General features: G+C 37.2%; 1 protein-coding gene across 4 annotated transcripts in view; it reads right to left on the reverse strand.

Moving 5' to 3' along the window:
- VCL (vinculin) overlaps positions 1 to 24,732 on the reverse strand; it is a 95,796-nt gene that overhangs the window by 21,283 nt on the left and 49,781 nt on the right. For 2 of the 4 annotated variants that reach the window (XM_054572538.1, XM_054572540.1), the window contains exons 3-11: positions 20,147 to 20,297; positions 19,863 to 19,971; positions 17,299 to 17,421; positions 15,261 to 15,421; positions 7,491 to 7,581; positions 6,532 to 6,679; positions 3,663 to 3,816; positions 2,724 to 2,899; positions 593 to 783 (exon numbers count right to left, since the gene is read on the reverse strand). In XM_054572538.1, coding sequence (XP_054428513.1) covers positions 593 to 783; positions 2,724 to 2,899; positions 3,663 to 3,816; positions 6,532 to 6,679; positions 7,491 to 7,581; positions 15,261 to 15,421; positions 17,299 to 17,421; positions 19,863 to 19,971; positions 20,147 to 20,297 — 1,304 coding nt within the window. Of the gene's footprint in view, positions 1 to 592; positions 784 to 2,723; positions 2,900 to 3,662; positions 3,817 to 6,531; positions 6,680 to 7,490; positions 7,585 to 15,260; positions 15,422 to 17,298; positions 17,422 to 19,862; positions 19,972 to 20,146; positions 20,298 to 24,732 lie in introns of all 4 variants that reach the window. The other 2 variants (XM_054572537.1, XM_054572539.1) reach the window with 1 other exon arrangement.

Here is a 24,732-nt window from a genome sequence, read left to right on the forward strand (position 1 = left end):
TTACTATTTTCAAAAATGACATTTAGCCCTAACTGGTGTGGCTCAGTGGGTTGGGTGTCATCCCACAAACTGAAAGGTAGCCAGTTCGATTCCCAGTCAGGGCACATGCCTCAGTTGCAGTCCAGGTCCCTGGGTTGGAGGCATGCAAGACGCAACCAACTGATGTTTCTGTTCTACATCAATGTTTCTCTCCCTCTCTTTTTCCCTCCCTTCCTCTCTCTCTAAAAATTAAAAAATAAATATTTTTAAAAATATATTTAACTGGGTACTTTCTAAGAACTCTAAACACATAAATACAATAAAATGGAAGTATATATAGACTGAAAATAACTAGTTCAAAGTTTCAGTTCCAACCTGAGGACCTTTCAATTTGCCCACAGCAAAATTATTCACTAATAGTTATTGATTAAATCACAGAATCTCCTTAGCTACATGTGGAAATGGAGCCACACTATAGAATGACTTACTTATCAGTGGTTGAAGAACCCCTTCTGCATTTAATTACAAATGATACAGGATCTCTATCCACAGCTAACTTGCTTCTCGTCTCCAAGCCCAGTTTTATGACGGTTAAGTGCACTGACGGCCTTACCGACTCCCCGGTCGTCCACTGTGGGATTATCAATCCACCTCTGTGCTTGCTCAATCTTGCCCTCAAGGTGGACAGCTGCTTTGGCGGGTCTGCTGTTGGCCACAGCCCTATTCGTTTTGGTCTGCAAGTTCTGCAGGGCAGTCGCCACCTGTTTGGCCAGTGCCCGGGCCTCTGGGGAATCTCCTTTCCCCCTGCAGAGAAAAAAAAAAAACCATGGCCTTTCCATCACACATAAATACTATTTACACTGAGATGATTTAATTGCTGATACAAATGCTAATAAGACATCAAAGTGTTAATGATTATTAATTTGGTGTAAAAGAAGAGTAGTTTATCTATTTGGCCTTTAAATAAGTTAATAATCTAAATTCAGACAATTTTGTCCAGTCAAGACATTAAATATAAGTTTGGATCAATCTAGCTCAATCAAGAACCATTTGGTAAACTGAGCTCAATCAATCGTCACTAAGTTAGCCGATCTCATCAGCCTGCTATCTCTGAAAACAGTAGTTCCCTGAGGGGCTAGGTGGGCCCAAGTAGCCACATTTATTGTGTAGTAGTTACAGTGGAATGAGTGGTAGTTAATTTTTTAAAAGAACTTATAAAAAAAGTTTGCTGTAAAACATTATGCCTTGTTACGCTGGCAGCAGCCTCATACATCTTGTGTTCACTGCATCTCTTGATTGTATCATTTCCTCTCGTGCTTAATTTAATCTCATGTTGTTTTGCACAGTAACATGCTGTACAGGCTTGCAGCCTAGGAGCAATGGGCTATACCAAACTGATGAAGCATTTCTCAAAACATATTCCCATTCTTAAGCAGGGTATGACTATATATGTGCATGTGTATGTATATGTATATGTATATACATATGTATGACACAGTAATAGATCAGCTATATCACCATTACCATTAATTCTCTCCTTATCATTAAGAAATACTAATGAATGCCTGCTAGGTAAGTATACGGACTTGTGTTAGGGTGCTAAGAATACAGTCTCTAACTTCGAGTATTTTAAAATCTAATGAACGTAAACAGACTCTAATACTGGGCTAATATTAATGAGCATAGACCTAGCTAGACAAATATTATATTGTACAAATGTCAAATTATGCATTTCCCTAATACTTCAAAATTTCAGCCTAAAGCAGAGATCCCCAAGTGACTGAGCTTGATATATAATTGAATTTCAGCTGTTACCTCAGTTGATCTCTGTCACCACAGCTTCCTGCCGAAAGTGTGTCTACCCTGCTCCCACCCATTTCCTATTTCATGATCTGAGGCAAGAGTTTGCTTTCTTAGCCAACACTGCATCCTTAGTCAGCATAAGACTTGAAAGAACTCAAAGTACCTCTCATTGGAAAAAGGTTAGGCACTCTCCCATGGAAGCACAGGAAATGAAACAAACAAGTTAAGTGAAAAGCAGAAGCTCACAGATATGGATACTTGACTATATAGTTAACCCTGAAGAAGTAGCTGGAGGACTGAGGTAGGAAAAAGCAATTTTTACTTTTGAAGCTGAACTTATTATTTTAGCATGTGGTGTGGGTTTGTTTTTTTTCAAAGAGAGAAAAATATCTTTCAAAAGAAAAAAAAAGCAACACCTCTTTCTTAAATAATCAAAGTAGGTGCCACAAAAGCCTTTAGGAGAAGCTGTGGTAAGGAGGCTGCATTTTAAGGATCTCTTATCATTGCTACTTAAGAAATAACTTTTCTCAGGAAGGAAGAAAGTATCTTCATATGAATCCCTCCATTTTCCTTCCATCCCAGGAAGCTTTTCATAGCTACACCCAAAAATTATTTTCCTCACATACCTGGGAAACAGATATGTCACAAACACAATATAGCAGAAAAAGTCCTAACTTAGAAATGAAGAATATGGATCTCAAAAGAGGAGCTCTTGCCATCCTAAATTAATTTAAAACTATGCAATCAGCAATAAGTCCTTAAACTTCAATTGTGTCAATGATAAAACAGAGTAGTATCTGACTTAGCCATGTAACACAGAATCAATGAGAATACAGCGAAGAGCATCATTTGTGTGTTTAACCTATAGAATTTAACTATGTATATGTTTAGGGGAAAAAAAGAGAGAAATTAAAGGACAATTTAAGTGATTAAATACATACTGTCTTCGAAAGTCTGCTAATTTAGAAGTCAGAGCAGATATTTCTCCAAGAGAACGTAGAATGTCATCTCTCTCTTTAGGATCGTCACATAATTCCGCTATTTTTCGAGCTTCAGCCAAAGCCCCTCGAATCTGCTCTTCTCCTTCTGGTCCCCCATTTGGATCTGCAAGCCAATTCTGTGCACACAGAAATGGAAAAGCAGCACACTCTGATCTACTCATGAACCACATTATATTACACTTAATATAATCAGAAATATTTCAAAAGTAATTATAAGGAACACCAGTAATTGTTTTTATAATGCTGATCCTTATTGTTTTGCATACATTCTTTGCTCAGGTAAAATCAAATCAATCCCTCCCGCATCTTTTAAAAAAGTCTTTTCCTTTCCCATTAGAATAAAATACCCTCACAAGCTTTATCTCATCTTTGAATTAGTCACACCGTATTAATTCTTCAATTTCTCTAACATGTGTTTCTTTGTGAGATAAAATCATTTTACAGTACAGAAGTATCAGAAAATTTTAACCCTTTAACATTCCTATGACCAAATACAGTTGTGAATTTTGAAATGAACAGTTTTAATATACTGTAATCTATACCAGGAACTAGGTTTCTCTTGGTATTCAGAGTGCTTACTTTTAACTAATCAAATTATTCAAAATTAAGGTGTTTATTTCAAAATATAGGTAAACATTGGTCTAAACCTGTGTTAGTAGGAGAAGTGTTAACATTGGTAACTGCTGGAAATTAATCATCACTCAGAAACATCTTTTATCCACCCACAGTAAATGAGGAGGAGGAGGAGGTAGAGAGAGGCAGGAGGCAGGGGAGAAAGACAGAGAAGGAAAGAAGGAGGAAGGGATAGATAAGGGATATTTATGGGACATTTCCCTTTCTCTTCTATTTCCCACCCCTTCTAAAAATCGTCATTACTACCTGAGCAGCATCGATCTTCTTTGCAATGCTCTGCTTTGAGTTTGTCATGGCTTCCAGTTTGCGGGCTGCATTCTCCACTTTTGCTGTGAGCACATCCAGACCCTGAGACACCTGCTGGGCTTTCTGCATGGCCACGGGTGAGGCCCCTTGTCCTCTACTCAAAACAGGCAGATGCCGTTATTGCACTCTCTCAAATAATTAATGGAAAAATATTACTAAACACACAATATATGTCATTTCTGTTAACACACTTGGTTTTTTTTTTTCTCTAGTAAGCCTGAGACAGCACAAGAAAATACAGAGATAAACAAAACACAAAAGCTTTGTGGAGCTGCATAACCATTTTAAAGACCAGGCCTGCAGATTTTGATAATGATTCTCCTCTTGGTGGGGATTACATAATCAAATCTAAACTTCAGGGGAAAACTGTGCTTGTGATCTTATTGCTATGGATGGTTTTGTTACCATAGTAATGTGTGCTTTAGAAATAAACAGCCCATTAGATTGTCTTATTTACGGGCAAGCATACTTTAAAACTGTTTCAGCAGGCGGCATGCAGGGCATCACGGAAAGCACACCATACCGGGACCCAACAGATCTGTGTTCCAATCCTGACTCCTGGTACCTGTGCAACCTTGTTTGTAATGTTTAACCTCCTAAGGCTTCACTTTTTTAACTTATAAAATGAAGGATGGGTATGTAATAACACTTGCCCTGCTTATCAAGTAAAGGAGCTTCAAACTCAAACACACACACACACACACACACACACACACACACACACACGAAAACATTTTAATAATAAAGCAATACACATATGTAACTATTAATATTATTGAGTTCTCATTATTATTATAATGAACCTCATGATAATCTTAAATATCTACCCTCCACTCCTATGTATGCGGTAACAAGAAACCATTGTTTCCCATCAAGTTTCTAAAGAACTAATTCCATTATTTTCCTAAGAAGTGATATGCTGCCTTTACTAAAAAAAAAAAATTACATGAGTTGGTAGAAACCTGTGTTCCCTTTGTAGACACTTTCCAGCTCATAACAAAGTAAGAATTTCCACCATTATACCAGCTCTGATTTTGTAATCTACCCAGACTGGTAAACTCAATGACAGGGGTCACAAATTTGTCATTTGATAGAATGGCATGGCTGATCATCCTAATCTGAGTTTCCAATTTTAGGATAAACTCCAAAACACCTTTGTGTCCCTTAATAAAAGTGTGGATCTGCTGTTCATTTATCTATCCTCTTTTTAAATGTATCTCTATTTTTCACCTATACCAATACTTTAGGTAATAAACTCAACATTTATTGCAAGGTATTTTAAAGGTATTTATACCTTTTACTTGTACTTGAGACAGAGGAGTGGAAGACTTTTAGGAAACATACTTTTCATGATTTAATTTGCGTTTCTCCTTCCAATCTAGTAATTTATGATCAAGAATCTTTTTGGTATACGAGTCCAACTTTGAAAAAGTAAAAACATTTATGGGCTACATGAGTAAAATGAGTTTTTCTCATTAAAAATTAAAAATTTATTGAGTCCCATGTGGAAAAAACATATATTTGCCACCTAGAAGCCACAGGTGACCAAGTCAGAGAATGTCAATGAGGAAGCTGTTACTGAGTTTCAGCCATTAAAATGTTAAATAGTTGGGCATATTTAAGAAAGAATAACAGAGAGATAGCTCTCTAGTCTTTTATTATGAAAGGATATTGCAGGCTCCAATGTGAATTAGGCCCACAGCTGCTCATCCCTGTTCTAGCCTTTTCTCTTTAAAGATTAATAGTTGATCCCATAGAGCAACTACCTCATTCTCTTGCTCAAATTCATCTTTCTCTAAACACATGCAACTGTGTATTTGAGAATTCCAAGTGAAAACTGTCTCTACCACACTGTGAAAAGGCTGCAGACAAAAGAGCCAACAGTGAGAAATTAGCAGAGCCAAGAATCTCATCAAACTGCACTGGCATTTCTCCGAATGGGAACAGAACTTCTTTTTGTCCTTTCTGTGAAGTTCCTGCCATACTCATGACAGGGGAGACTGCTTCGCAGCAGGAGAAAAAGGCTCACTGAGTTCAACGAAATAACTCTTATTTATGCTGTTCCTTCCCCCCTTCAAGGGAGCTTCCAGGGCTACACTGAATCATTGAACCTCTGGAAAGGGTATGGAATATTGTTTATATGCATCTTTTTAGGTAGAGATTAATGGCTTTCATTGGATTATAAAAATCATGTTGATCAAAAAAGGTTAAGAACTTCTCCTTTATGAGCTATATTCTTAAGTCTATTATGTTAATATATGAGACTGGGTAAAACAGTATGTCATATGTCAAAGAGTGTTTCTGAGGCCTGTCTGTATGGAGACCCTGCATATTGCCATTATCTCAAGATATTTCATGACATTCTTAAAGCAAAAAGTGCCTCACCTTACTTCAATTTTTCCCAATGTTCATACTATAAAATTCCATAAAAATTAGCATATTTTAGAACTTCATTAACTTTATGAATGAGCCCCCCCAAAAAAATAGACTATGTATTATACTGAGTTTTCTTTATAGCAAACTTAAATATTTCATTTATAAGAGAAAAAGTTCTAAAAGCCAAGACTTGAAGCGGGTAAAAGTATTATGAAACCAAATGAATTATGAAACAGAAACTTAAAAGAGCCTAGAAATGACCAAGTTAAAGAAGGAAAAGTTCACTTCAACCTCCAAAGAATTAATAGAGTATAATATCTATGTTGTCAATTAGCCAAAGTCAACACAGTAAAAATACTAGACTTGCTCTCTGTCAGGAGTGAAATCCTATCTATTACCGACCACTGCTCCGGGAAGAGCAGAGGAACTTTACCTGGCTCGGAGGTCAGCCACTTGATCAGTCATCTGCCCTAGCATTTTGCAGGTTCCCAGGATCTCTCTGCGTTCTTTGCCTGCACAGAGCTCACCAACCTTTCCAGCTTCATCTAAGATCTGCCTGATGGCCTGCTCACCAGCATCCCCTAAAATAAAGAGATATTCAATATCTACATTGTTAACACATTAATTATTTAGAAAGGATGCTTTACAAGTCATTTCACTCCTGAATGAACAGATGATTTCAAATGACAAGGTGAATAGAGGACAATACATCCGATAGCTCATAGTCAAGCAGTGCCCTTCCGACCTTAGGGTGAGGTTCCAACCCCAGACACTGCTAAAAAAGATACCCAGAACCACAGCCGTACGGAGATAATAAGCAGCTCCTGGTAAGAATATGGATGATGAAAACAGGCTCTACCTATTTAATAGTACTTAGCACCTCCAACCTCCCTTAGGCTTTTAACATTCATTCAGATGTTTATCTAAAATTGAATAAATATTAGATTAGAAAATCCTAGCTCAATAAACTATTTGGATCTTATCTTTATATAAGCTAACTTTGTTTTACAATTCCTATTGGTATCATTATTTAATCTACTTAACTAAGTGCTTGTTAACACAAATGGAAATATGCCCAAAGGGAATAAAACAAGAAGAGCTTTTGTTCAAAATAACTACCTTTCTAATTCAGGGAAGAGGTGAATCAAGAATTTTGCAAAGAATCAACCCAGTTCAGCTTGGTTTATTCCTCCATGATAAGAAGTGATTAGTCTATGTCCTCCAACCTTTTAAAACCCAGTAATGTTTCAATTAGTCAAAACTAATTGAACGGTGTATGCCCCTAAATGCTGTAACAGTTATCTCAGGATTACAAGATTCTGGGAAGATGTCTTTCTTCTGTTTGCTTCATCCTTAGCTTTTTCTATCAAAAAAGGAGAACCAGAGGGTTACCTGGGGAGGCACTGGGATCAAGGAGCCAACCCTTGGCCTGATTCAGTTTGGAGTCTATGGAGGCCAATGCTCTCTTCATGGCTTCGGTGTCCTTTTGAAAAGAAATATCACAATTATTTTCTTTGCAAAAATTGAGATACCCTGATACAAAGTAAGACAGAGAAGAAGTGACAGCATTGACATACAGTAGAGCTAAGGTTGTCCTACAAAGCCTTAAAAATAGTCTCATCACACCATAATGCTTATTTCAGCATCTCGCATGCAAATCTCCAGTTAATTCTATTGTTTCCTGATTTCCTTGTTGCTAAACTGTGAAAACTGGTGAAGCTGCTCAAGCCAAAAGATGTTTAATATCTTCAGCAGGAAAAAGCCCTGTTGTCACATGCCTTATTATCAGCCTTCATGAGTCCACATTCAACAACTGCAGTCCTGCCAAAGCCTGCCAGGCTTCCAGGAAGCTTCATTAGCACATGGTGCCACAAATCATAGTCCTTTTACATCTTGTCTTGAAATACACACACACTGGGTAATGGTTCACCATATTAAATTAATGTAAAAAATAGGAATACTGGTTGGAAAAAAGAATAAAGATGTTAACTTAGCAATTTAGTTTTAATTCCACAAATAAACCAGTAAATGTAATGTAAGAAATAAGTATTTTTCTGGCCTTCCCTACCACTCCTCATCCTTAGTTCTCTTACTGTCCCTAACTTGGAAGAAGGCAGGATAAAATAAGTGGGCCTCAATGTGCTGTTTACAATCACAGTTCATAATAACTAACAAAATTAGTATAAAATCTCCCACAATATAGCATGAGAATGTGAAACAACAGACTAGACACTATAAGAATATGCATATATTTTAATAAAGTTTTTAAAATATATAAAAATGGTAAGAACAATGTACCCATGGGTAACCAATGTCCCTGTACCCATCCTAACAATAGACAAACTAGCCACCCTAAATTTCTATTTAACACCTTAAAAGACACTCCATCTCCCTTTTGCTCTAGAAAACTGACTCTTACAGAGTCCATCCACCAAACCACAGAGGTAACCTCTGAAATTCTAGGCAATACCCTAAATCCCTAATTTTTTTCAATTTCCAGTCCTGCAAAACTTGGGTTCTTAAAGGTGTTGTACCACTAGTTTTCCACACGGGGGCACTAGGACCCCCCTTCCAATTCCAACAACACCAGGCACTAGCACAAATAAGGGCTGGGAGCACTCATAGGCTTGAAAGTTCAGGACAGGAGCTTGATCTCAGCTTTTTCCAAGCACACATTCAAATCATAGGACTCTGCTTTGGAGTCCTCCCTTCTCCACCTAAAGCAATTCTCCTGTTAAAACACTGGCTATGTAAGGCATTAAAGAACAAATTCTCAGCCCCAACAACTAAAGAGCAATGAACTACATTACTGAAAAAAATGAAAATAAATATTTTTATCATCAAATTATATAGAATTATGGTAGCTATCTATTAGTAAAAGGCAGAGTGGTAAGAGGATCTGTTTCAAAAATCTATTTGTGATTAGTACATGTAGACAAGCAGCATGTGATTCTCAAATGGTTTAGATATCTGCTCCTCCTCTATCTTGTTCTACATTCACCTATACAGCAAACCTTGCCTTCAGAAGCAATACTAAGGTCACTTTAGCTTAATTCCAAGTAAGCATTCCAAATCATTATCTTTTCAGAGTGTTTCAGGCAACTCCTAACCTCAGAGAGTTAGATAGCCTTTAGGATCTAACACAAGTTATAGGACTTTATCTAGAGTCAGATTTTTTAAAAAGTTCACAAACTCTTAGCTAGAAAGTATGTGCATCCTTTGAAGAAGAAATTTATATCCATGTAAAAATACTTAATTTAAAATCTATTAATAACCATTCTCTAACATACATATTTTCAGTGAAAAATAATATTTATTACATTTCAAAAATCTAAATTCAAGGAGAAACCAAGACCAGAAAAACTTTTTAGCATCTATCCTAGCAGTAAAGGCTACTAGTTAGGAAACTAACTTTAAGCATTTCCAGTATGTTAGGTTGTTTGAGGCATTTTTCCCCTCAATACTTCATTTTTAAATATAATTTAATTTTACAAATTAAGAAACAGGGGCCCTGACCTAGAAATCCAATTTGCTCTCAGGTTTGTTGACATCAAACGTCATATTTTCTATTAGATGAAACTCAAGACTTTTTCTTTTACCAAAAAGAATTCCAAAGAATCTACTAAACTTCTGTAACAGCATATCTCTGCCTTGTCGATTTGGGCTTTGGTTAACACTGCCCAGAAAATAAGCTCCAGAATCAAATTAATAACCCTCACTAACCTAAATGACTGCTTTTATTCTCCATTGCCCAAAAACGATTTCAAACATAACAGAAAAGCTGGCTTTGCTCTATTTATTATCCTCAAAAATCACTGCTTTTTTTTTCTCGCTAATAGTGATTGGCTACCACACTTCAAGTAAAGAATGTAATTCTCAAGAAGTGAGTAATTTAGTCCTGCGTGGGAGATGGAACATCAAGAAGTTAAAATTAAGAGATGTTCATTTTCCCCTGAAAAGAATCAATAACTAATTAAAATAAAGCTGCATTTTTAAACTAGGAGTTTCAATTAGTCACCAAAGTTTTCAGTAGTGTAAATTTTAGACAATTTTAGAGATTTAAAAGGTCAGTGAAAGGGCCACCTTAAATTCTTTCTAGAATAGGGCAAGTTGTAAATAATCATTTAAACACAATACATTTTAATGCCATATCTATTAAAAACAAAAATGTCTGTGGGAACAATTACTCCGGTCTCCTAAGAATCTCATATATACTTCTTTTGAAGGACAGTATTTATTATGGGATTGACAGAACACTGTCATAAGTGACATAAGTATATTAACACTGAATGTGGCATAAACAAATTCACTGAGCCTCCAGGACTGTAAGTCACTATAAGATACAGCTCTAAAGGATGAAAATAATAATAACTCTTGTGGTCAACCATACTATGTACCACAAAGCTTTTAGTTAAACCTTGTCATGTAAATCTAAGTACCCAGAATACAATCTGGGCTTAACATAGAAGAAAAAAAAAAACAACCCAAAAACGGCACTTCATTTGAGTATCTTTCTCTGTTAAATCTCAAACACAGGAAAGAGAAAAGTCCCCACCAGGCCCTTCTCTGAGGTTTTTTTTTTGTTCCTTTTTTTTTTTAAGAGTGAGTGTAAAAAAGACCTGATCTAGTCCTGTAGTTTTGGGGACAGCTGGCAGGGATCTGGTCCCCTCCTCCTCAGGTCCCTTTTACTATAAAATTCTTATGAATTCATGTTTTAAATGAAAACCACAGTGCCTTGGCACTCCCCCACATACCAAAAGGTGGAAGAATAACCTAAAAGAACTCCGTTTTATATGCATTCCCAGGAACTGAAACAGTCCTGGAATTTAATACAAAGTTAGACCTAAGTAACAACAAATAATACTGAGAACCACTGAGTTCCTTTTATAGGCAATTAAGAGGAACTGTGGTAGGAAAAGTAAGGTCCTGCAATCACAGGCTCTTGAAAACTGTAAATATGGGACTGGGACCCCCTCTCTTTCACTGCCCAGACTATTCACCATTTTTCCATGAACACCTCCTCTCCCTACTCTTCCTACTCTGTTCTACCCTGCCCACATTTCCTCCCCCAAATCACGTTTTAAACAAAGATTTTTCTGGAAAGAAGAGGTTGGGCAATAGAAAAAAATCTTACAAACTACATTTAGGCGATGACAGAACTTGTCTAGCCCTGAGACTTCAAGCAAGTTACCCTCCCGGGTTTCGGTTCCTCATTTCTAAGAATACTCAGCCCTAAAACTCTTTGCTACCTATGAGCACACAATCAGATGTACCAAGTAGATATCACTTGGATCAGAAGGAAACATCAATTCCTTTAACATTTTGAGCTTTTCTCCTGTTCACAGAGAGAGATAAAATGTCATAAACACCTGCATTAACTGTTTATCTCAAACTCCAAGAGATAAATTTTCCATTGCATTAGCTGCTACAATAAAACACTAGAAGCCTCATAAAAAACTCACGTACAACCTTATTTTTTCAAAAATGAGATAAAAATCCCAATGGTCTGCAGTATGAGCAAGTATTATAGGAATGTATGTTCTAACTAATATTTCCTACTTTGGTAGAGCACACTAATCTGGGTAAGACATCTGAGTGAGCCACTACGCTTCACCACCAGCTGCCTAGGCCTACAGTGGCAGGAGACCCACCGCAGGAACTGATCCTGAATAACAGCATCTAATGACTCCAGATGCAGTGCGGGAGCACCTATATGGGCTCAAAAACTATTAGCAATAAAAGGCTTTTAAATTTTTTCTCACTTCCTCTTGATTTTTCAGCATGCATCAAGATACAAGTAACAAATACAAAAAAATATATATATATATATATATATATATATATAGCTAAATTACAAGGGGTTGAATTAGAATTGTTTAATTCACAAATTCTTTTGTCTCATAATGTATTCTCAAGAAAAATGCTAAACTAATTTGTAATGATCACTTATAAGATGACTATTGGTTTAAAAGGGGGGATTTTACTTTCAAAATAAAATGAAGTATTTAAAGTCAAGGTACTTTTAAGTTTATAGATCTGCCATTTGAATATAGGTATAGAGGTAAAATGATCAGTTATCGCATTGCCTTCTTTAAAATCTTAACTTATTCAGCAAGATGCACTTTTACCACGAATTTTTTCCACTTACTTTCATACCCCACTTTTCTAGAGGAACCATCACTTTCCAGGAGAAAACTGCACCAATAGGGAAGCATGAAACAAGTATGGTAAGACAAAGTTAATTCTTTCTCAGTAGGGACGCGAGGAGGTAAAAGATGCCAGCTGTACAATATTAAACAGCTCTGGAAGCCAGGGGTCACAGGCAGACACAAGGTCTGATTCATTCACTGCTTACAATTGAGCAATGCAAGATGCATAGTGCTACTAAAACTGAAAAATATCCAAAATCCTAGTTACCAGTTTCCATTTTCAAAGTAAAATTTCTTTTTTCTAAATACTCTTGTAGCTAATAAAAATTATTACTCTCAGGGGGTAAGAGGAAGTCAGGTGGATGGGAATGGGATTAGGAGTGACATTTGTTATGTATATCTTTTTAAAGCCATTGACTTTTTTGAACCAGGTAAATGTATAACAAAAGCAAAGTGAAGTTAAACATAAACATTTCTTGCCATTACATACTTGATGCCATTATGTACTTGAGCTTCTTTTGGCCAAGCTAGTTTTATTCACTTTCTTTCATTCTGATAGTTTTGCGACATCCTAACAGTCTGTTTCCTTTCAGACCAACATAAAACTGAGACAACCACAAGACTGTACACAGTGGGGACTAGGTCCATTTTCTTTGTACAATAATATATCCCCCCACGTGCCTGATCTTCATCCTGAAAACCTGAACTGACCACATTTTTCTAAAAGAAGTAGCTCTCGATGATACTTGCACAAAATAAAGCTCAGTAACATTTATTTACTAACGAGGGATGACTCTTCCCCTCCAAAAACAGATAAACATTGAGGCTGCAATGCCTACTCCTCCTTTTTACTGTTTCTCTTCTGCTAGGAACAGAGGAGAAAGAATAATTTGGAAAGAAATTGGGTTAGGGGAGCATGAGGTCATAGAGAACTATGGCCGATTCACAGCTTAAACAGCAGAACATGCAGTGAGCCGTGGACTGAAAAGTTAGGAAAAACTTTAGATACACCTTACTTTTTTCCTTTTGCTTTTGAAGACTAGGGTTATTGTGAAGGACACGTCCCATCTAAATTCTCTGCCTACTCATTTTCATTATGGCTTAAAATTTCAATGACACATCTCCAAAAGCAAAATTCCAGAGGCTGCAAAGGAACCTGGATGGAGAGGCAAATACAGAGATGACACCAGCTAGAAGTTTCCTAAGAGCAGGGTACATGTGTAACTTAGGGGTCACCCAGATACCTGGGCAAACCTGCCCTCAAATGAAGTCAGTGGGAATGACGAGGCCAGAAGTGTTCTCAGGAGCCTGCTCAAAGGGATGAAAGTGCTCACTAAGTATAGAAAGCCTGATATCCCATAGAGATGCCTTTTCTTTTGCTTTCCCTAAAGAAATAGCTCAGGATGAGCTAGAGTCAAACATTCTGCCCGCACAGCCTTGAGTCCCATATTAAATCACAATCTGACGCATATTCGAGCACAGTGTTACACACCGGCACACAGAATAAGGCATGGCACACAGCACAAAAAAACCTCACAGACATGCTTTTTCTCTTTTGAGTGAGAACAAAAAAAACTAGAGGGCAAGAGAAAGCTTACCTTCTAAACGTGAGAAAAAAGAATAAAACAAACAGGAGAACAAAAAAAGATGCATAAAGAAGTCATAACAGGGAAATGAAAGCTGTCAAATATGTCAAAGCAAAATTAAGTAACATATCAGGCTTAAAATGATTTTACCATATAGATTTAAAATACAGTCTTAGAACTTGTTCAAGAACTCCATGCCTCTACAAACAAATCTATAATTAAGATAAGCTGACTAATTTCTTCTGCATATTTAGATTGACTTTCTAGGCAACAAAAGAGGCTGGTGATTTGAGGCCCCAGCTTTGACCTTACCTTGCAGGTGGCCCAGAGGACAAAGAGCCCCACCGGACACCAAATGGAATTCATGCTACAAAATTCGCTCTTTTGTCTGCTACCAGCCTGCTAGGTGGCCCTGGAGACTACATCTGGCTCACACGTGAGGCATCTGGATGCTGGAGACAGTGGGATTCCCCAACTGCCTGCATCTTGGGCTCCTAGAGGGAAAGTGTAAACCCAAGTGTCCCTGTTCCCTCAAAGTAGTCACTGGACAGGAAGAAGGAGACCAAAGCAGCAGCAACACAAAACCACTGCTGCTGGGCTCTAGAAGGAACTCTAGAAGAAATTTTGGAGTCCAAGAAGAAATTCTAGACTAAATTCTAAAGAGTGAAGAGACCCTTCCAACTAACTGACAAATGTGAACACTAATATTTTAATTCAGCTTTCCTTAGGGAAAATGGAATGATGAAGACACATACCTAAAAAAGCCAAGAGTTTTCTCCTTGGCTGGTGTGGCTCAGTGGATTGAGCCCCAGCCTGCGAACCAAAGGGTTGCTGGTTCAATTCCCAGTCAGGGCACACGCCTGGGTTGTGGGCCAGATCCCCAGTAGGGGGCACAAAAGAGGCAACCACACATTGATGTTTTTCTCCCTCCCTTCCCCTCTCTCTAAAAATAAATAAATAAAATCTTAAAAAAAAAAAAAAACCCAAGAGTTTTCTCTGTAGATTTCTCTGGGTCAAAGGTTGGTTTAGGAAAAGTTTTCCATAAAATCCAGTCACAGCATATTAAGTTTCTTACTCATCTAACAACTGCCCATATAAAAGGCAGGGCTCCCACCCAGGGGAGTACACACCACACCAGAATCCCTCCACCATCCCAATCAATGAGACTTCAGCCTGAAGGTAAAGCTACATATTTCAGCCTTCAACCAACATACGGCCCCACATACATATTTATTGTTCTGCCTTGGAATGAAGGAAATTTGCAAAAGGAACAAATAACCCATGAAACAAAAGTGAATACAAAATTACTTTCATAATATCTGAGTAGTCTTATGCTACACATAGTTACAAAGTAAAATGTGAGATAATCAAACTCCCAGGAGTGGAGAATTTGGGATTTTGCTTATTCCTCTTCCAATAAAACTTACCTTGCTGGCCCAGGCATCTTCATCCCAAGAAGTGAGTTGTAACACACGGATGATCTCATTAATTTCAGCGCTCATCTTTTCCACAGTAAAATTGCGATTTTTCAAAGCTTCATCTATTCCTTGGCTTTTTGAGTTTTTAGTTGTTACAAAAATCTTCATAGCTGAAAAAGTAAACAAAAGATGAGGAACTAAGCGTGGAATTGGATTTTGCTGTATAACAATATTCATACAAAATGTTCTACACTTTAAACGCACATCTTGGGCTTCTAAGATCTTAAAAAATATATGAAATCAAACACTGCCAAGTCTGCCAATAAAGTTCCAATATCAGCAACTTTCATTGTAATGAAAACTAAAGGTATAAAGCATCACTACAACATGATCAGGAAACTGATTTAACATGCACATACTGGTGACCTATGATCACAAAATACCCAATATCCTTCTAAATCAGTTAGCATCCCAGCCCTAACACTGTCCCCATCTAACACAAATCTAATGGGACAAGATGAAAACAGTCAGTAAAACTGTAACTGGAGAATCCTGCTGACCCCAATCCTAGTGGAAGGTTCCCAAGTGTTCAGTTTATCTTCTAGGATTTCTCTCACCATGTAGCAGGGACTTTCTAACCCCTAAAAGTAAAGGGGGGAAAAAGGAGAAGGAAAAGGAGCAGAAAGAAGAAGAAAGAAGGAGGAGGAAGAGAAAAGGAAGAGGAAGGAGGGGGAGGAGAGGAAGGGGGAGGGAAGGAGAAGAAGGAGAAAGAGGAGAAGGAGGAGGAGGAGGAGGAGGAGAAAGAGGGGGAGAAGGAGAAGAGGAAGGAGAAAAACAATAATAATATGAAGCATTGGAGAGATTATCTTCCTATAAAATAATTAAAATTGTAAAAATGAAGACTAATCAATACTTTGTTGAGTTACCCAGCTTAGAATGAAATCTTCTTCCCAAGAACTTTTCTGCCATACCAAACAGCTGACCTCAAAAACATATTTCCCATGGAGATCATGACTATGTACAGCCCTGGCCAGGTGGCTTAGTTTGTTGGAGCGTCATCTTATACACCAAAAGGTTGAAGGTTCAATTCCTGGTCAGGATACATACCTAGCCTGAGGGTTCAATCCTGGTCAGGGTGCATATAGGAAGCAACCTATTGATGTTTCCCTTCCCCACCCCTCCTCTAAAATCAATAAACATATCCTCAGGTGAGGATTTTTTTTAAAAACCTATTTACAATTTTTGTTTTCTAGTTCATGTAAAGGCTTTCTGAACTCTTACACTCACATCTCCTTTTTAGCTACTACTTGATATGCCAAAACAGGATGGCAGTAGCTAGGGGTCACAGTGACATGCCTCATAAGATTTTTAACATTAAGTTGCCCTCTGAGAGTTACACTAACTAAACCACAACTTGACTGCGATAACTTACAAAAACCATGATGTGTCTACTACACACTAGATACTCAGTAAGTGCAGCTCCCTTTTGCTAGTTTAGAGAACAGTCACCATGGTATATCTCTGGACTCTACCCAACACGAAATTGGTCCCAGTTGGCAAAGATCACCAGCTCTACAGTTAAATGTCTTTAAAAAAAAAAACTGTGTTAACACAATACTGAAAAGGGTTCTGGGTTCGCTTCTTTTTCATATAGTCCAGTATAATATCCAATCCAGCTCCTAAATGATTTTTTGTAATTCAGATAAAGGTATCAAAATCCACATATGCAACATTTGAATTTCTACAGGAGATTCCACCTCCCAGAAAAAGGGCTAATTAGAGCTTCAGGAGACCAGAAATAGGCAACAGATAGGGCAATTTCAAACAAAGAGCAAGAGAATAAGGGCATTAGAGAAGATAAATACTGGTTCTTAGCCAATCAGCTGCAGACCTCAGGTAACACCTAATCCATCAGGCCTCATTCTTACCCAGGCAGGAGGACACGCAACTGAGCCGCAAAAGAAACTGAACATCAGAATTCAGAACACGTTACCTTTATCCTCCACCCCCATCCCCACCCCTTTGATCAAGCATAGGCAGAAAATACCTGAAATAAGAACTGGCAGCAACTCTTTCACAGTGTTCATTGAGTTCACTAACATCACTCGGTGCTCCTGGTGAGTCAGTTCCTGCTGCCTCTCGTCAATCATCTTGGCCATCTTAGTCATTCCTGCAGCATAATGAATAAATTGTGCAGGGTGAGCAGTGAGATGACCCAGAGTTTGTCTTTCTGAACCTAACACTATTATGAATTACTATGAAAGCCCACTTATTTAAAAAACAAACAATCGCTTAATTCTAGCATTTATGGTAGAAAATTTTTCGGGACAGTTCTAACTTAATGTAACTCTATTCTTTTCATTAAAAGTAATTTATTAAATATAAATCCCAAATGTGACATAATTTTCACAGCTGACATAAGTACATTCAAAAATATAAAAAGATATTCAAGTGAATAAATAAATATTTATAAAAAATAAATTCACAAGTTGGATAAAAATATTTTGCCTGGATGCCATGTGAACAGGTTTCATGTCGTGTGCCTGGCCCCTGTGCCTAGGTGCGGAAGAATCTCATGTGAGCCTGGTACTCAGAATCTAGTGGCTGAAAAAAATGTTAAGAATTACAATAATGTGTTTTGTTTTTATCTTTTTATTTTTCTGTACTTTCCAATTTGTCCATAATAAGAATGTACTACTTTTATAATTAGAAACAAATAGAAATATTATAAAAATAATTATAGTGATGACAGTGTTTGAAAGCATCTGGTGTTTTAGAATCAGTCTGTAAGCACTTTCTGTTTACTCTGGGTATTATTCAAAGGTTATGTGACTCCCTAAGCTTTGATTTCTTAAGTTCAGGGTTGGCCTAAAAGTCCATTTAGTTTTTTCCACAAAATAAAAGACACACTTTTCATTTTCACCAATAAATTTATTAATTTGGATATTTGGGTATGTCAGCTACCTCCTGCACGGTGTAACATTGATTTTTCTCAATGTCTCAATTTGATCACTATCAACTTCAATTGATCTACCCAACCATGAAGCATCATCCAGTGAGAAATCTCCACCATGAAGTTTTGCAAACCACTTTTGACACATTCTATCAATCACAGCACCTTCTCCATACACTGCACAAATCTTTTTTTGTGTTTCTGTTGCATTTTTACCTTTCTTGACATAATAAAGCATATTATGCCAAAAATGTTACTTATTTTCTTCCATCTTCAAAATTAAAATGACTACACAAAAATCACCAATTTTAATAAGTTTTCTTTTTTTTTTTTACTGCACACTGATATGAAAGCTATCACAATTTAACAAAATTGCTACAAATGAAGTCATCTTATGGAAAAAAACAAAAGAACTTTGGCCAACCCAATAGTTTCGCAGCTTATTAAGGGGTACCAAAGGAAGATAGGTAGAAAAGATGGGGTATCCAGCCCCTCCTTCATCCAGAGTAGCTCCATTTTTGTCTTTTACATATTGGAATTATGCATAAGATCTCATTTGAAGAAATAAATTTTTTTGCCCTGGCTGGTGTAGCTCAGTGGATTGAGCACCGGCCTGCAAACCAAGGGGTTTCCGGTTCGATTCCCAGTCAGGGCAAATGCCTGGATTGCGGGCCAGATACTTAGTAGGGGATTCACAAGAGGCAAACACTCATTGATGTTTCTCTCCCTCTCTTTCTCCCTCCCTTCCCTCTCTCTAAAAATAAATAAACAAAATCTTTTTTAAAGAATAAAAAAAATAAAATTTTCCTTTAGTGCTATGAGAAAGTTAGTCCTTGCTCTAAAGCCATCTCCCAGTGATCTTCAATGAGGGCTCAGAGAAATTTTTAACTCCCATAAGTTTATAGAATGACTGCACTAGGACCTCACAAAAATACTGTTAATTAAAAATCATTTTACGTAAGACAAAAGAATTTTATAAGGTAGCATGTGACCTTTAATACAGGAGAGTAATACAGGAGTTAAACACCTGATGTGTCTTGTCATTGGTCTCATTCATATGCTAAGAAACTTGAAGTTCATGTTGTCTGCCTCTAACATCAAAAGCTGGTAACTGTTCATGTATTTTGAATATTCAATTCTCAGATGACTAAACCATCATTGCAAAATGAGATTTAGCCACAGTAGCTCTTCTCTCCTTCTAGGTCTGATTATATTATGCAGCCTTGGGCTAGGGCATGAATCCATAATAGTAGGCAGGCTAATTAGCCAGCTAAGAGGTCATAAAGAGCTACAGGCCAGCTGGCAGACAGTGAAGGAATGCTGTATAATATGAAATGGAGAGGTCAGGGTTCAGGGTGGCCTTAAGTATTACAGTCATGGAAAAGTATTTCCTCCATTCTCCAGCAACATTGGCAATGTCTAGTTTAATTAATTAGACAGGGACAGGATTTGTAAAAAGCAGATTCAGCTTTCATAGATAATGATACCTCCTTAGCAGAGGTACAGAATTATTAGTTCCACCATCAGAGAAGAGGCACCTACAAGCCCAATGCATAATTACCCATCTTTGGCAAAAAATAGGATGGAATGCCCGTTTCCTCTTGATCAAACATGAACAATCCATAAAAATTTCAGTGTAAAAATTGGATACGACTAACCTGGTCCAAGGTTCTTTGTGTAAGTGACCAAATCTTCCATAGTTTCTACCACCTCGGCCACTGTAAGATATTCCAAAATTCCTTTGCAAACTCTAATAATTTTACGAACCTGGAAATATAGTTCAGAGTAGTCAACTGGGTGAACAATAAATAGAAAACAACAGTAATTCAGATGTGCAGCTATTCCACATTTTCTCATTGTAAACAATCATCATTCTTCCATTATCATCTTGGAGGCTAGGCTTCTGTGTGAAAGAGCCCCACAGGGGCCTCAGACTGCCTACCTCAGCTTCATCAAAGGTGAGGAGCAGGTCTGATGTGCCGGAGAGGATGCCTCTTGACCCATCAATTAGATAATCTCGAGCAGGCACTGAGTAAGGGTCTGACTGAAGCATCTGGGCTGCCTGGACAAGTTTGGTACAAGCATTTTCAACCCTGTAAGGAGGAATAGGGAGTTAACTCACTGGCAGAACCAAGCAGAATATCACATGCAATTACAAAGAATGTATTAGGATATAAATTCATTTTTCTCTTCACATGGAAAACAGCCGAGACCAATTTGTAATAGAAGTTTTTAGCTTGTATTTACATTAAGTGCAGCACAATCATCCACTCATTCACTGCACTAAGTAAGCCCTTGTTCTTTGATATTTCCTGGCAAAAAAAAAAAAAAATGAGAAAATGTTTTGGAACTTTTACTGTATTTTGCCATGTGTAATGCATACTTCTCACTCAAAATTTGAGGGAAAAATAAGGATGTACATTATATATGGGTATAATGATTACATACCATGGGTATAATAATGGGTATAATAATCCCATGTATAATGTACACAAAAACATGGGTGTGGGTTATACACAGCAAAATACTGTATTTCAGGTTGTGCATCTCTGTATCGCCTTTATTTCCTTACTCCTCACCCTATACACACTGCCATTTAATGACACTACATCACCTTGGTTGGTGACTCAGTGGATTGAGTGCCAGGCTGCAAACCAAAGGGTGGCCAGTTCGATTCCCAGTCAGTGCATATGCCTGGGTTGCAGGCCAGGCGCCCAGTAGGAAGCATGCAACAGGCAACCACACACTGATGTTTCTCTCCCTTTCTCCCTCTCTTACCCTCTCTCTGAAAATGAACAAGTAATTTTTTTAAAAAAGACACTAGACAAAGAACTGAAATCCTTGACAAGTTTCAGATTTAGCATCTAAAAAAAGAAATTCCAAAGCATTGCATTGAGTAAAATTTTAACATTAGATGAAGCAAAGGGATACGAGGAAACACAAAGAAAAATTATGAGGTAATGCATAAGTTTCTCATTCATCTAGCTATATGGATTTGACAAATCCATTGGGCTGTTTGAAAACATCTCTAGAAAACTATGCTGTTAATTAAAATGTCAGTGGCATTAATAACCAAAACAATTATTAATAGCTTAAAATTAATATAGTTTAATAACACAGATGATCTGGTCAGCCAACAGTGAGGTCTTTTTGAGGAGAGGGGTTTATTTAAAAGAGGAACCCAAAATGCATTAACCAAGTATTCTCTTTGATTCTCTTGTACTAATAAAATTCATTCATTCATCCATTCATTTAGAATTGAAAGGAACTGATAGATCATCTCCTGTAATCTCAGATCCAATTAACCCATTATGTTACCACTTCATAACTTAACACAGAAAATGTGACATGCAAATAAAAGCCAACTACAGGGTTGTTTTGAGGATCAAATGAAATAATGTAAAACTCCAACAAGTATAAAACAGTACTGTGCTATTAATAAATTAAGCCAACACATGAATTTCAACTATGTAAAAAGCATTGAACACTCTAGGTATGCCTATTAAAGACGCAAAAAACACTATTCTAACTTTCAAGGTGCATACTTTACTAAGTCAAACATTAGATCCATGAAGCTGTACATAATAAAGATCAGAGAATTGATGTGGTTTTTGATCACTCTTAGAGATTAAAAGGCTGGTTGTTTTCTTTTTTTCATTTTTAAATTAAAAATTTTATGTAATTTTAAAGTATGAATGTTCATATATATGACACAAACATATACATATACATATACATATACATACAATTAAAAGGGCATACAGTGAAAAAATATTCCTTCCATTACCTCCTAAAATTCAAATTCCACCTAAATACCCACAACCAATTTTATCAATTTTCTCTGTATTCTTCAAAAACAAGACACTTTGTACATACAAAGACAAAAATATAGGCTTCCACCTTTTTTCTACAGACAGTATCGTACCACACATACTCTCTGCAATAGACATGTTCTAACAGAAATACATAAAAAGCCTCCTCATTCTTTAATACAGCTACATAACTAGCTCATAATTTACTAGCCTACTGCAATGAATCGCCTTGAATACATATCATTCTTAAATGTATAGATCTGTAGTGTACAGTCTAGAAGTAAAACTGCTGATTCAAGAGTGGCCATTTTAGTTCTGACAAATGGCATATTGCCATCCACAGAAGTAATTAATTTATATTCCCACTACAGTGGAGTAGAGTACCCACTTCCCCACAGTCTCAATAACTCAATGTGTAATCCAAACTTATGAATCTTCACCAATATGATAGACCAAAACTGGATCTCAATATAGTTTTTTAATTGAGGTGATAATTCACATAATGCATAATTAGTCATTTTAAAGGATACAATTCAGTGACATTTAGTGTATCCACAATGTTGAGCAACCACCACCTCTCTCCTGTGTCAAAACTTTTTCATCACCTCAGAAAAACACTCTGTACCCATTAAGTTGTGATTTTCAACTGGTGTGCCACAAGAATTTTTAAAACATACAATACCCGACTATTCAGTCAGGGGTACTGACCTCTTTTCCCTTAGACTGTCAAATTTTAAAAATGACAACAGCCAAAACAATAGCCATCTGGTGGTGAATGAATCAAAATGATACTTCTTTCTTTGTCAAATTGGTGGTAAGTATTTTTTTGGTGTGCCACAGAATTTTAGTAATTACTTTATGCCATGAGATGAAAAGGTTGAAAATCACTGCATTAAGTGATAAAAATAAGACTAACAACAAACTTCTCTTTGGAATCAATGCAAACCATAAGACAGTGAAGCAAAGTATTCAAAGGTAAAACAAAAATCTGCCAACCTAAAAATATATACCCAAAGAAAATATATTTCAAAGTTTAAGGTGAAATAAAGACTTTTCAGATGTATAAAAGCTAAAAGAATTCATTATTAGAAGACTTGAACTATTAGGAATATTAAAAGAAGTCATTTAGGGAGAAGGAAAATTATACCAGGTAGAAATTTGGAATTACAGAGGAAAACGAAGAGCATGAAATGGTAACTATGTGAATAAATAGAAAAATACTTTTTCCCATACTATTTAAATATCTCTAAGTGATAATTAACTGAAGTATGAACTTTTTAAAAAATAAATTTTAAAAAACTAAATTTGGTTTGGCAGTCCAGTTAGACAATGAGGATTGGCTTTGCCAATGATTATGGCAGATAGTTTCCATAAATTAAATAAGCTAAATTTACATGAAAACATATTTAAGACATGTATATAATATACAATATGGCAGAAAATATATGCTTTGCAACTACACTTATGATTTTAAAATGTTTAAATGAAAACTTAAAAATATTCCAGAGAAGTATTTCAGAAGCCCTTTAGGAATACCCAGCCACTCACTAAAGACCACTAGCTGTAGAGCACTTACCTTTTGCTTCACGGTTTTTTACAACCATTCACTCTAATTAAAATGCCTTCCTCTCTACCCTCTTTTGCTTGACTAATCTCTAATTGTTCTCTTAGACTTTGCTTTCAAATGCCCTTTACTCGACAAAACTATCCCAAATCTATGAGTACCTCTCCAGTGTGTTCTCATGAGACATATCACACCCTCTCAGTTTAGTTTCCTCTATCTCCCACAAGACTACAAGTTCAGCAGGGCCAAGGACCTTGTCTATTTTGTTCATTAATTCCAACTATAATGCTTGACACATAATAAATGCTCAATAAATATTTAAATGAATGAATAAGTTTTCAGAAGTACAGGCAATCATGAAATTACCTGGTCCAGTGAAATCATTAACTTCATGTTTTGTTAGAGTCGTTGCAACCAGGACTTCTGGCCAAGATGGAGGCATAGGTGGATACACTTTGCCTCCTTGCACAACAAAAAGGACAACAAATTTAAAAACAAAAAATGACCAGAACTGCCAGAAAATTGAACTGTATGGATGTCCAAAAACCAAGGAGCTAAAGAAGAAACATTCATCCAGACCAGAATGGGGGAGGGGGCAGAGAGGGGCAACCAGGAGGAGAGGACAAGCATTAGGTGGCAGCTGGAAGACCAGGTGGGCGATGCGGCAGCTGGCAGACCACGTGGTCCCACATTTGCATGCAGATGAATGAGAGGAACAGCTGAGCATCAAGACAGACCACCCAATCCAGGGTTCCAGTGCAGGAAAAGAAAGCCCCAAAAACTCTGGAGGTAAAAACCTGTGGGATTTGTGGTGGCAGTAGAAACTCCCAGCCGCACAAGAGAGTCTCCTGGAGAGACCCACAGGGTCCGAGAATGGACAAAAACCCACCTACCTGGGAATCAGCACCAGAAGAGCCCAATTTCCATGTGGATAGCAGGGGAAGTGACTGAAAGCCAGCCGAGAGCTGAGCAAGCGGCCTTGTTCCCTCTCAAACCCCTCCTCCACAGACAGCCTCACAACTCAGCAACGTGGGTTATCCCACCGAATATCTAAGTCTCCGCCCCTTCCAATGTAACTGGTGTGCTGAGACAAAGAAATATGGCCCAAATGAAAGAACAGATCAAAGCTCCAAAAATAGAACTAAGCGACGA

The sequence above is a fragment of the Pteronotus mesoamericanus genome, unplaced genomic scaffold (assembly GCF_021234165.1).
Source record: "Pteronotus mesoamericanus isolate MK-2021 breed Mesoamerican mustached bat unplaced genomic scaffold, CSHL_Meso_final contig_24, whole genome shotgun sequence".
Taxonomy (NCBI): Eukaryota; Metazoa; Chordata; class Mammalia; order Chiroptera; family Mormoopidae; genus Pteronotus; species Pteronotus mesoamericanus.